Below are 12,304 nucleotides of genomic sequence, written 5' to 3'. Positions count from 1 at the left end.
CACTTAATGCGATCTAGAGCTTTCTCCTTCAAATGACAGTATCCTCTTCTGTCCCAAAGGTCATCCAGCATCTTCTTAGTCTTCTTCCTCGTCTTCTTGTTACTTATATCCGCCCCTCTATCTTTCTTTCAATAACTTCTTTTAGAAGGCAGTTTCTGCGTAAAACATGACCAATCCAATTAGCCTTCTGTTTTCTTATTTCGTGTAGGATAGTCCTCTGCTCACTGACTCTAATTAACACTTCTTCATTTCTCACATAATCGGTCCAACTGATCTCCTCCATCCTTCTCCAACACCACGTTTCGAAACTTTCCAGGTGTTTCTGATCTACTGCCCTAAGTGTCCATGTTTCAGCCCCATACAGAGCTATGCTTGAAATGTAGCATTTCACTAGTTTCTTCCTCAAATTTAAGTCCANAAATTTTCATTACTTTTGGTTTTCTCCACATTCATTTCCATGCCATAGCACCTTCCAATTTCAATTAGTCTATCAATCATGCCCTGTAGCACAGTTTCTTCCTTAGCCATTAACACAAGGTCATCTGCATATTTCACAGTTTGAATGATTTGCCCTCCTAATTTGAAGTCTCCGAGCCCATCCAGAGCTTCCTTGCCATAATAATTTCTTAGTAACAAAGATCTAAGACTACTAACAACGAATGTTATTAATACTACTCTCTAGTGAGAATCATACAGATTTCTTTTAAGTGAGGGAACTCTAGATATCCAAATTATGCTTTCCGATGCTTTGATCGGCCACTGAATTCAGACTTTGTTGATGGTTGATAATAGACTAACAAACAACTAGCAAAATTCATTTTATGTTACCTGCAGAGTGAAAAGTGGGAATTGTGCTTAGCAGTCCAGATCTAGATGACAGAAAGTAATTGCTTGTATAATACACTTATTCATATCGTGAAACAAGTTTTGGATTTAAAACAGATGAAGTCAGGAAATAGTGGTTAACTAACTTAGTGGATAATGATCCCTTCTCAGGCTATCTACTGTACCAATGTAGAGTTGGTGTCCAACATGCTGCTGTAGTGAGTGTTCTGACCTTATGGTATATGTATACATAGAGCCATCATTCCATTGCATATAGCATGATGAATGGTGGGTGGAGCCAGATGGTCTGTGATGTTACTGGAGACAGAAACAGTCTCCAAAACATCATACAGCAACTCTGCATTGGCTCACCCAATTGCCTAGAAGGGTCTCATTGTATAGTGTCACTGTGGAAGTTTGGAATTCAAAACTATTTTATAAAAATAAAAGGGAACTTTACATCTGCAGCAGTAATAGCAGTACCTCTGAACTAAAAAGTGATTAAAGAATGTACTGTAAAATCATAGCCAGTGTTTTCAAATGAGCCAGGTGACAGCATTGCAGTACACAAATAGTGAACTAAGACAACAAAATAAAAATAGTTTATAGAGTATAGTATAAAGAGTAACTGATAATGTACCATACAGTAATGATACAGCGGTTTCTTAACAGCTGTATGCTTTCAATGTTAGTTTTAATGGATGGAAATAATATTCATTCATTAAATACATAAAAAGTGTTTCAAAGTGCATTTTTAACATTATCCTTGGCCCAAAACTGCAAAGAAAACGTTATTCAGTCTCTTGAAGGTAAAAACTCAACTAGATATGATGANCGTTCAAACCACTCTGGTCACGCCTGTTGCTATACGAACTTGAACCATCTCGAGCATTATTTACTCTGTGCTTCAAGTCGCTGCTGATGACGCTGCTTCCGGCATCAGTTTTTGGTGTCTCTCTTCGTCTGATGCCTACCCTTTGACCTGTCCAGCAAGGGAGGCCCTGCCAGTAGCTACGCTACCGCTGGTATAGCTCTCAGGGTCATTGGCATACTCAAACCCCCTCACCACGATTAGGTGGAGCCACCAACGAGGGGGAACTGATAATGTACCATACAGTAATGATCTGGCAAATAAACAGTAATATTGAAAAGAGCGGTTTCTTAACAGCCGTATGCTTTCAATGTCAGTTTTAATGGATGGAAATAATATTCATTCATTAATACATAAAAAGTGTTTCAAAGTGCATTTTTAACACTATCCTTGACCCAAAACTGCAAAGAAAACGTTATTCAGTCTCTTGAAGGTAAAAACTCAACTAGATATGATGAAACATTTAGTAAACTAATAACTTACTGAGTTCTTATCACTAAACCTCTGTCACATGTGTCATTACCCATCAACTGCTTGTACCAGAATGACTTAAATGGTCACTTATGGAACGCATGCACAAGAAAGGGTTCAAGTTGACAATTATAGGCCAGGTTTTTTTATTTTTGTAACTGGGTTCCTGTAATGTTTCAGAAAATTATACGTGAAAGAGTAACATACCATTGAAACTCTAATGGCTCTTTGGTAATGAACATTTGGGAAGGACATGCCCACTAACAAATTCACATTCAGACATATTCATAAAATAATGCAGGCACTCAGTACTAAAACTGATGTATCAGTAGTTTTCTATGAGCTTATTTAAGGCCATTGGCTGTGTTAACTATAATATATTGTCACATGTTCGGAACCCAGAAGAGAGACTTCCATGGAAAGTGTAGACTAGACCGTTGCATAGGAAATAACAATAGCAGTACTGTAGTTCTAACAGGAGTCTCCACAGTTACAACAGAAGGTTCAATGCATAGCAACCGCCAAGGTTATAAAAGCCCAGCTTCAACAAGAGTTAGTTAGTTGAAATATAGTAGCCGCCGAAGAAGATAGTCTTGGAATATCTGCCGCCAAGGATAGTCGAGACGTCGCAGAAGTCACGTGATACCACAAGTGATTATAATTGTATGGTGTATAAGTGTGAGTGTCCAATAAAGATTCACTGAATCCGAGACCCACATGAATTTATTTGTCGCGTGGCACACAAAACACGTGACAATATTAATGACTGAACTAGCTTATTATGGAATAGATAAAAATGCTAGTAAATATTAGTATCTACTAGTTTAATAATGCTGAACCATATATAAGTTGAAGTATAGAATTATCAAACAAATGGTTCATGGGCAGTAAGCTTACTTTAAATTTCAGTAAATCAGACATCATAAAATTTGTGATTAATAAGGCAATAACTACTATTTAAGTAAGCTATAATAGTATACTGTATATGAGGAGAAAGAACAACAAGGTTCAAATTAATATTAACCTAAACTTGAAGAATTGTGTAGAAGTCAGTTTGCCAGGATTAAGCAGAACATGAAGAGTAGTATTTTCTGGCATGTGATGCCATGTATTCTGGTAGAAATTCACCAATATTTTGATGGACTACAGTACCTCCACCTGCAAGGCCAAAGAGTAAGCCTGAAGATGAAGGCAATATGCTCCCCTGAAATGTCAGTAAACATCCACTGGACTACTCAGTGTCATGTTCCTACAAGACAATACTGTCCATCCTAGTATAAGTTTGGTGAAGAGTACAAATTATGGAGCTCTCCATTAGTCAGTTTTCTCCAGCCTTCTGTCACTTCCTCTTTCTTGTACCCAAATATATTCCTCAGCACCCTGTTCTCAAATACCATCAATCTTTTTTCTTCCTATACAGGAAGACACCAGAATTCATATCCATACAAAACTACAGTACAGTTTTTACTTGTTATTGTTGCTCCCAGATATCCAAGATTTGCCACATTTTAAATTATTTATTAGCTGTCCTTATAGTATGATTTCATTCTGCATTCTGGTGGCATCAATATATACTTTATGCTTACAGCATTTACTTCTAGGCCAGCCTTCTTACCAGCATGTAAAGAGCTTTTTTGTTGATTTTGATACTTATGTATTCATCCATTAAATTAGTATCATCATAGACCAGAAGATGGTGTGTCATTTAACTTCATTCCTTCATGGTGAAAAGGTATATCCTTGTTTCAGACAATTCTGAATGGGAAATGCATTAGAGAAATGTTTGTCTGTATGAACTTTACAATAATTTTTGTTTAAACACAGGTTAATTGGCCCAACTAGTTTCATTGGTGTGGCAAATTGAATGAGAATGATGAACATTATACTCCTGTTAACTGAATCTTAGGTTTCTTGAAGTCCAAAAGTCAGCTACGTTTTGCCATTTTACTCCCATTCTTTTCCCTGCAGTATGTGATGAATGCAGAATATCTGCTCTATCTGATCGATAATTAACATATTACATGACAGTCCAGAGTGATGATCCCACATAATTTCATCTACACACAGAATTAAACTTGAGACAAAAAATGTTGGTTAAAATTGTATATAAAATTGATAACAGTAATATGACGTACACTTGGTCGTCGACTTACATCCGGCCGCAGTTACAACCACAGTATGTACAGATAGCTAAGGCGTAGAAACGAAGATATGTACAGTATTGCTAAGTAAAAGATAAAAACATTACTGTATTTAAAATGAAAAATAAAAGATTAAAATGTAATAGTTTTTAAAAATAAATTATAAAGATGATAAAAAGATTAGAAAGGTTAAAAAATACTGTTAATAAATATATGGCCAACATACAACCAGATCGACTTACAATCTGTCAGTCAGAATGGAAGTTGGTCATAAGTCGACGACCAAGTGTACTTACTACAACCAATTTTATACCCTTTTTGTAAAATAGGTGCAATAATAGATGCCTTCCGTGGCTGTAGGAATTCTTCCCTATTTAAATAGAAATAATAAATTTATCAGTCTCAGCTGATTAATATTTTACCTGCTGAGTGGATTAATTCTGCCAGTGTTTTATCAGTACAAAGCAATTTATACATCTTCTACTTCTCAACAGCACTCTTCATCGTGAAAGAACCGTACCAAGTTAGTAATAACACAGCAGTATATATTTCGGTTAGCCTAGCATCATTAACCCCACATGCATTCAGTATTTTTTTATTGCTAGTGGGATGGGACTAAGTCCCTTGTACTGCGGCCACTTCTGGCCTATTTTACCAGCCACAGATGATAGGTGAGGGTGATTGTGGAGCAATTGGTGGAATGAAGATTGGCAGGGGAAACCGAAGTACTCTGAGAAAACCTGCTCCAGCGCCACTTTGTCCACCACAAATCCCACTTGACCAGACCCTGGATCAAACCCGGCCACTGCGGTAGAAAGCCAGCGACTAACCACTTGAGCTATGTCATGGCCCTACGTGCATTCAGTAACAGACAGAAGTAATTCTTCCAACTGTTCAGAACATTGACTACCAGCTTTTTCAGAAAGGACTCAGCTCCATAGAGTTAGTTGGTTCAAAACATTGAGGGGGATCAACAAACAAACTGGCTTCTCATCTTCTGCCAAGTTAGTTCTAGGTTGGTAGCTCTTTTTAATTTTTCTTTTCTGCCCCAAGAGTCCCTGATGTTCTTCATCTTACTGTCTGTTTCAAGCTCATTAATTTTGTCTGAGTCAGATGAACGAGTGGATATATAAACATATATGTATTTCAGTTTTATCGCATATTATGTGACCATTTCATGTATTTGGCTTCAAGTACATACTACTCTTCATGAAGTTAATAACAGAAGGTAAAGCTACCCATGTAACAGTCTGTGCAGGCCCATAGGGTTGTGAGCCATTGAGGCCCCCACATTTTCTCTAAGCAGTTGGCTCACAGATGGCAGTAAGGTTGTCAGCCTTATGCGCTGGCCACCCTTTACCCCCCAGGAAGATAACCTGGTACTCATTTCTTTTAGAGGCTGAGTCAACCCTAGAGCCATAGTGTGGCTGGAAGGATTAGGTGAATTGAAAAAAAGTCAACCTCATTGGGACTTGAACCTACGACCTCCAGCTTGTAGCATAGTGCCTCAACCAACTACAATACTGTGTGCCCCTCGTGAAGGTAATAATATTGTTATTAGAACAAGTAGCAGAGTAGAAACAAGCTGTGGGAACTGCCCACATTCAAGCAAACATTACAGTGACAACGCAAATATCATTGCTTAGAAACGGCGAGTGAACAGCCATTGCTAGGCAAAGCAAGTAAACAGCTGTTGCTGGGTCCTCTTCGACCGACTGCAGAAGTACGGGATCCTCAACCCAGTGTGGTGCGTCTTCCGAGTACCAGAGGTCACCTTCCTCGGTTATAAGGTGTCTGCTGAGGGCTCCTAACCGCTGGAAGAATGTGTTACTCACCTTCAAGAATGTCAACCTCCCAGAACCGCCAGTCAGCTCTGCCGTTTCCTGGTCATGTTGAACTACTACAGGTGATTTCTGCCCCACGCAGCAGCACACCAGGCACCACTTCATGACGTCCTCTCCAGACCCAAAGTCAAAGGCTCTCACCCCATCACTTGGATACTGGAGCTCCACAAGGCCTTCAAAGACTGCAAGGCGAGTTTGTCACGTGCCACACTACTGGCTCACCCCAGTCCATCCTCGCCACTTGCACTCATCACAGATGCCTCCACGTCCACCATGGGTGCCATGCTACAGCAGTGCGTCAAGAACACCTGGCAGCCCCTGGCATTCTTCTCAAAGAAACTCAACCCGGCCCAGCAAAAATACAGTGCATACAACCACGAGGTGCTGGCCATCTCTGAGGCTGTAAAGAATTTTCGCCACATGCTGGAAGCGCACCACTTCAGCATCTTCACAGATCACAAACCTATTACCTACGCCTTCCAGCAAAAACGAGACAAATGCGCACCAAGGCAATTGAACCACCTGGATTTCATAGCACAATTCACAACTTGTCATCTGACACATCTCTGGACAGGACAACGTTGTTGCCGACGCTCTCTCCCGTGTCGAGTCTGTCACTGCGCCACCATCCTACGACACATTGATCGCATCGCAGGACAGCGACGATGAACTCCAATCACTTTAGCAGTCGAACACTGCTTTGCAGCTCGAGAAGCTACCAATCCCCGGTACCACAGTGTATGTCTACTGCGATACCTCTGCCAGGAAACCTCGGCTGTACATTCCAGCTCCTCTACTGCTCCAGTTGTTCCAGCCCTTCCATGATCTGTCACACTCAGGCAGCAAAGCAACGGCGAAACTGGTCACACAACGTTTTGTGTGACCACGCGTGCAGAGGGATTGCCGCACCTGGGCAAGGGCTTGCCAGTCCTGCCAACACTCCAAAGTCTCACACCACACAGTCACTCCATTGGCCGACTTTAGACCGCCGGCAGCCAGATTTCTTCATGTCCACATAGACCTCGTGGGACCCCTTCTGACGTTAGGAGGCTGTACATACTCCCTCACTACAGTCGACCGTTTCACCCGCTGGCTAGAAGCCATCCCCATCCCAGACATCACAGCCGACACAGTGGCACAAGCCCTACTAACCAGCTGGATATGCTGCTTTGGTTGCCCGGAGACCATCACCACTGACCAGGGACGTCAGTTTGAATCTCAACTCTTCCATTCCCTGGCCAAGCTCTGTGGCATTCAACTCTTGCGGACAACTTAATATATGTAATCCTTCAGTTTCTCTCTTCATAAGAACTGAATACATTTTCAGCCTGTTTTGGTTCATAAGTTAGATCAATATTTTCATATATTCCTATGTATTTCTACATATCTTTCTCCATGTGGAGCATATATATAAAGTATTTTATGAGATCTGTCTTCTCATATTGTCTCTACATGCTTTTTCCAATGCAACTGATAATTTTTTATTTTGTTAGTTATGTTTGTAGGTTGAAGTCTCTTAAAGTTATCTGAAAGACGATTTTAAGAGACTTTTTTGTACAGATTATCTCCTTTTGCTATTCATCCTCATAACTTGTGTCTCAAACATGAATTATTTTGAATACAACATTGTATAGCTTTAGTAAACTGTTATTTTTATTTTATTTTTGAAATCAAATTTTTCCTTGAGACTCTGCCATGTTGGTTCTTCACTTCTACTTAAATATGACTACTTGCCATGAATCATGAAAAAAAATAAAATACATGTAATTTACATGTTTCTGTTAATTATCTAGAATTCTGTTTTATTGTTTTTATTTAGGCATTAGTAGATACATTCTTATACTTCACTCACTCACTCACTCACTCATGGAACTGATCCCTTCTTGAGAAGTCACCAGTTGTGCAGCTACTCAAGAACTTCCCAGCATTTGATGAAACCCAAATGTAAATTCTTATACCTAACAGATATAGTGTAACATTACAGAATGTTTAAGCATTTAAAGTGTAGCATTATGTATGATAAACTATAGCAAAGCAGAAACAAGAATGGAGCTATGTTGACATTGACCTCTTTGTGTGGAAATTTAAAATAAATATTTAATGCCTGTTGTCAGACAAGAATATAAGTTATAATGTTGGATGTTTGGTATAACATTGACAGCAGACCCCAGGAGATTTGTGCATATGATGGTCAAGGCTTTTATCAGTAGCTTTAGTTCCTTGGCACAGTTTCAAGGTTGTGCTAAATATATTCTGACCACTTTGTACCTGAAGTATAGTCAATTTATTTACAGCCTTCTCTTCAATTTGTAATGAATAGTTCGTTGAATGTGGAAGTAGTTAATGTGCATGTGTTTGTTTGCAGGGAGCCAGCAATCAGCGTCTTGCAATGTAGCCAGGTGTTACTGCCAGTAGACTGCTGGGACAGGTTGAACCATGGGACTACGAGAAATTGTTACATGGTAAAAGAACTCTTTCTTCCTAAAAGAAACATGTTTCTTTGTAGTTTAATTAACAGCACCCATAGGACTGAGGTTGTTATTTACAGTTGAATTATGAATTCTTTATTTTGATTTAGTTCTGTTTGTACTTGTCATAAATAAAATAAAAATATACTAATGCTGATAAAAATTGGAGTGTGGCCTGTATATCATGAATTTATAATAACTGACTCCAAGATTTTCTACAAACAAAATAACTATACAGTGAATGTTCATCCTTATTATGCCTTTTTCATGAACATTTACTTTCTTAGCAGTCCCTACCATGTCGGGTACATGACATTTCCCTGTTGGATGTCATTTATATGGTTGCCAGACCTTCGCTTCACCTCTATGAGGAAGAATTAAAATTTAATTTTTCTGCAGTGATCACTCAGCAGGAAGTGAAAATTTTCATGTTGTTATATTGACTGTTAGTCTTTAATAAAAGGTTGAAATAAAGTATGAAATTGGGAAAAATAATTAAAAAATATTAGAATTTTTTGTGCAGTCTGTTCTTTCAAAGCATGTCAGTGTGTACACAGTTCCTATCCATTTTCAAAACATGTCATTGTTCATACATATTAGTAGTTCCTGACCACAATCACACTCAGTCTGGGCCTACGCAAAGTAAGTTGGTTTGAGTGATCAGATGCTGATTTTATGATGAGTGCCATACCTTCCATCTTTGTGGCACATTGCCCATTATCCCAGAGATGCTAACTGCAGCATTTATAATATTTTGATGTTTGTTATCAGTATATGCCTTTTTATTTAATTCATGTTCCATTATGACATTTAAACTTGAAGCTTCTATATCTTTTTGCTTGTTTTTTGATGACAGGTTCCTATATAGCCTGGCATATTTAATCCACTTCTAGTGTCAATAACTTAGCATGTTTATTACAGATTTTGTTGTCACAGTCCTTTTCAGTCATATATGCCCATGTGCACATATACGCGCATGTGCGTGTATACACACACACACACACACACATGTTAAGTTTACAGTTTTGTTGTGAAATTTTTAATTCAACTTTCATGTGCGCATATGCCCCCCCACATGCACATATGCTCGAGTCTGTCCAGTCTCACCTCTGCCTGAAGGACTGTATAATCTCACTGAGTGTCCACCACCAATACATCACTGTATTTACGTAATATTACTTTGCCATTAAATTCATTCTTTCATTCATTCATTCATTATTGGAGGGGGTGGGTTTTCCCATGCACCGCGACCAGTTGTTGATCTATTGTGCATCCCCCTTTGATATTCTACCAGTCGCCATACCCTTCCAGAACTGGTGCTCACTATCAGCCCCATTCAGCCAGCGAGTTCGGCTTCTCTACTGGCAGTGGTACCTAATACTTCCCCATCTACCGGAGACATTGGAAACTACTTGGGCGGGAAACTTTTTACCTAATTTTGCTGAGAGGTCTCTAGAGACATGAGGATCTTTTACATGCTGTAAATCTACGACACGGGACCCATGGCTTAGAGTCCCTCCCAGAGGACTTGTTCCCTGAATTTTTCCACCCTTAAAAATTCCACGACCTCCACCGGGTTTCAACCCGCGTACCTTGAGTCATGAGGTGGGTATGTTACCCCTAGACTATGGAGGCCACTTTGCCATTAAATAAGTATGAAGAAAGTGAATAACACCACAAATTTCACAGCTAGTGCGATTACCAATTGCAGGACACATCATAACTCACACTGTAGACGTAGACACAAGAACAAACACTAGGTGACCATGGTTTACAAGGCAATGAGTCTTGTGATGCTACCTTGCATATATGAGCTCTCCCCCACTCCTACATTAGTTGCCTAAAAGAAACATAGTTTATTTCCGAATAGCCCTCATGATTCTTTCTGCAGCAATCTAGCAGTGCATGTTCACAATCCTAACAGTACTAACTGACCTGTGTAAATCGTGAAGTTATTGTCATGTAATTCCTAAAATGACCCACTTCTTAGGTGTAAATTTCCCACTTACACAAGGCCAAGACAAAAAAGAAACAGCTTCACTCATGCTATGTGACTACAATGTTCTAGATGAACTAAGGTTTGATCTTCTGCGACTCCCATTTCATGAAGCCAAATGACTATCAGAACACCCCATTATGGGCAGTACTGACTGCATTTGAAATGCACTATCTATTGTGCTATTCTTCAAATTTGGATGCACAAGTGATAATAGATGGTTGCCGTGCAGGTGTCATATAATGCCAACCACTTTAATCTAATCTTTATATCTTAAAATTTCTGTCTTCTGGGATATAAGGCATGCAGTCTGGCAAAAGTCAACTGACGTTTCAAAAGAAAATGTCTTCTCCATTTTCAGGGTTGAAGAGTCAGCCAAACAAGCTGCTTGCTTCATGCTGCTTTCTTGCTTGGCTTACTCTTCAGCCCTGTAGATGGAGGCAACATGTTCCTCTGAAACATCCATTGACTTTCACTGGTCTACGTCACATTATATTGCAGAAGATGTAACTCTTTATAGCCACTATTGTGAGAACCTCAAATCCTGGATAATCTAGACCTGAATGTTTTCCTGAGGACTTTCACTTAAGATACTCGCAATATATGTTCTTCACATCCCACTTAAATTCATTTTGTAATATAATGTTTTTGTAAACAAACTTGTACATTTTTTGTTTTTAGTTTAATCTCTATTCTTGAATATTCCTCAGTTTCCAAATCAAATATATTCATGTATAATGATTACAGGCATCATAATAATCTTCCATCAAATTCGTTAACATTTTTATCATATTCAGTCTTGAAAGCTTTTCCTGCAGTGGGATGTTTGATCCCTTTTTATGGTGTCATTGTATCTTTATCAGGCTGTGAACAGTTATGCATATTTTAAGCATTAAATTTAGAACCTTCTTCTACATATTCTTGAATCCACCTTATATAAATTCCATTATATCAAATTACACTCAGCTAAATAATAAATAATAAATAAATAATATCTCCCACAAAGCTTAATTCAGATCAAGTCATGATAGCATTTCTGCTTGGTGACACTATTATTGTAATGAAGTAACATGGCTGTGAAAACTAAATACACATTATAGTTGATAAAACCAGATTTTGCATGCTCTTTTATTTAAACCTGAATTTTGATTTGGGTTATTTCCAAAAGCCACAGTCAGTATCTTGAAATGAACATTGAACTTAATTGTATCATACTGTACTTGCATTTATTGCCAAGACAAACATCCAAATTATCCAACAGTACCTGTCTGCTTATCATTTTGGTCAGGAACATAACGTGAAATTCCTGTGTTCTTGATCTTCCTCCAATTGCTCAGATTCTCTCGTTTTGTCCTTCCTTGTGACAATTTTGTCCCAACCAATGGAAATACATTGTGCTAATGTCTGTAGCATATACATGTAGCATGTATGTGTTTATAGTCTACTGACAAGTCTTTGTCATTGTTATCTGACCAAGGTGCTGCACAAATGAGAAAAAGTTGGCTACGTTGATTTTATAAAACCACAATTACCACTTCTGATGTGGAATGCATAAATTTCATAGATTGTATCCCACACATTATGATGCTGTGTACAGCTGAAATTAAGTATCAGTCTTATCTTCAGTAGGAAAGAGTGAATTCTATCAAACTTATCTTTCATGTTTAAGTCTTTTATCTCTGTCTGGG

General features: G+C 38.7%; 1 protein-coding gene across 3 annotated transcripts in view; it reads left to right on the top strand.

Moving 5' to 3' along the window:
* LOC111864261 (putative homeodomain transcription factor) overlaps nt 1-12,304 on the top strand; it is a 41,249-nt gene that overhangs the window by 480 nt on the left and 28,465 nt on the right. The window contains exons 1-2 of one of the 3 annotated variants that reach the window (XM_023851370.2): nt 5,764-5,850; nt 8,518-8,614. In XM_023851370.2, the coding sequence (XP_023707138.1) occupies nt 8,589-8,614 (26 nt within the window). In that variant the 5' untranslated portion in view covers nt 5,764-5,850; nt 8,518-8,588. Of the gene's footprint in view, nt 1-5,763; nt 5,851-7,184; nt 7,434-8,517; nt 8,615-12,304 lie in introns of those variants that run through there. The other 2 variants (XM_023851372.2, XM_023851369.2) reach the window with 2 other exon arrangements.

This window comes from Cryptotermes secundus, unplaced genomic scaffold (assembly GCF_002891405.2).
Source record: "Cryptotermes secundus unplaced genomic scaffold, Csec_1.0 scaffold33, whole genome shotgun sequence".
In the NCBI taxonomy this organism is placed as follows: domain Eukaryota; kingdom Metazoa; phylum Arthropoda; class Insecta; order Blattodea; family Kalotermitidae; genus Cryptotermes; species Cryptotermes secundus.
The sequence above is the reverse complement of the archived record's forward strand: the minus strand, read 5'-3'. Positions and strand labels throughout refer to the sequence as shown.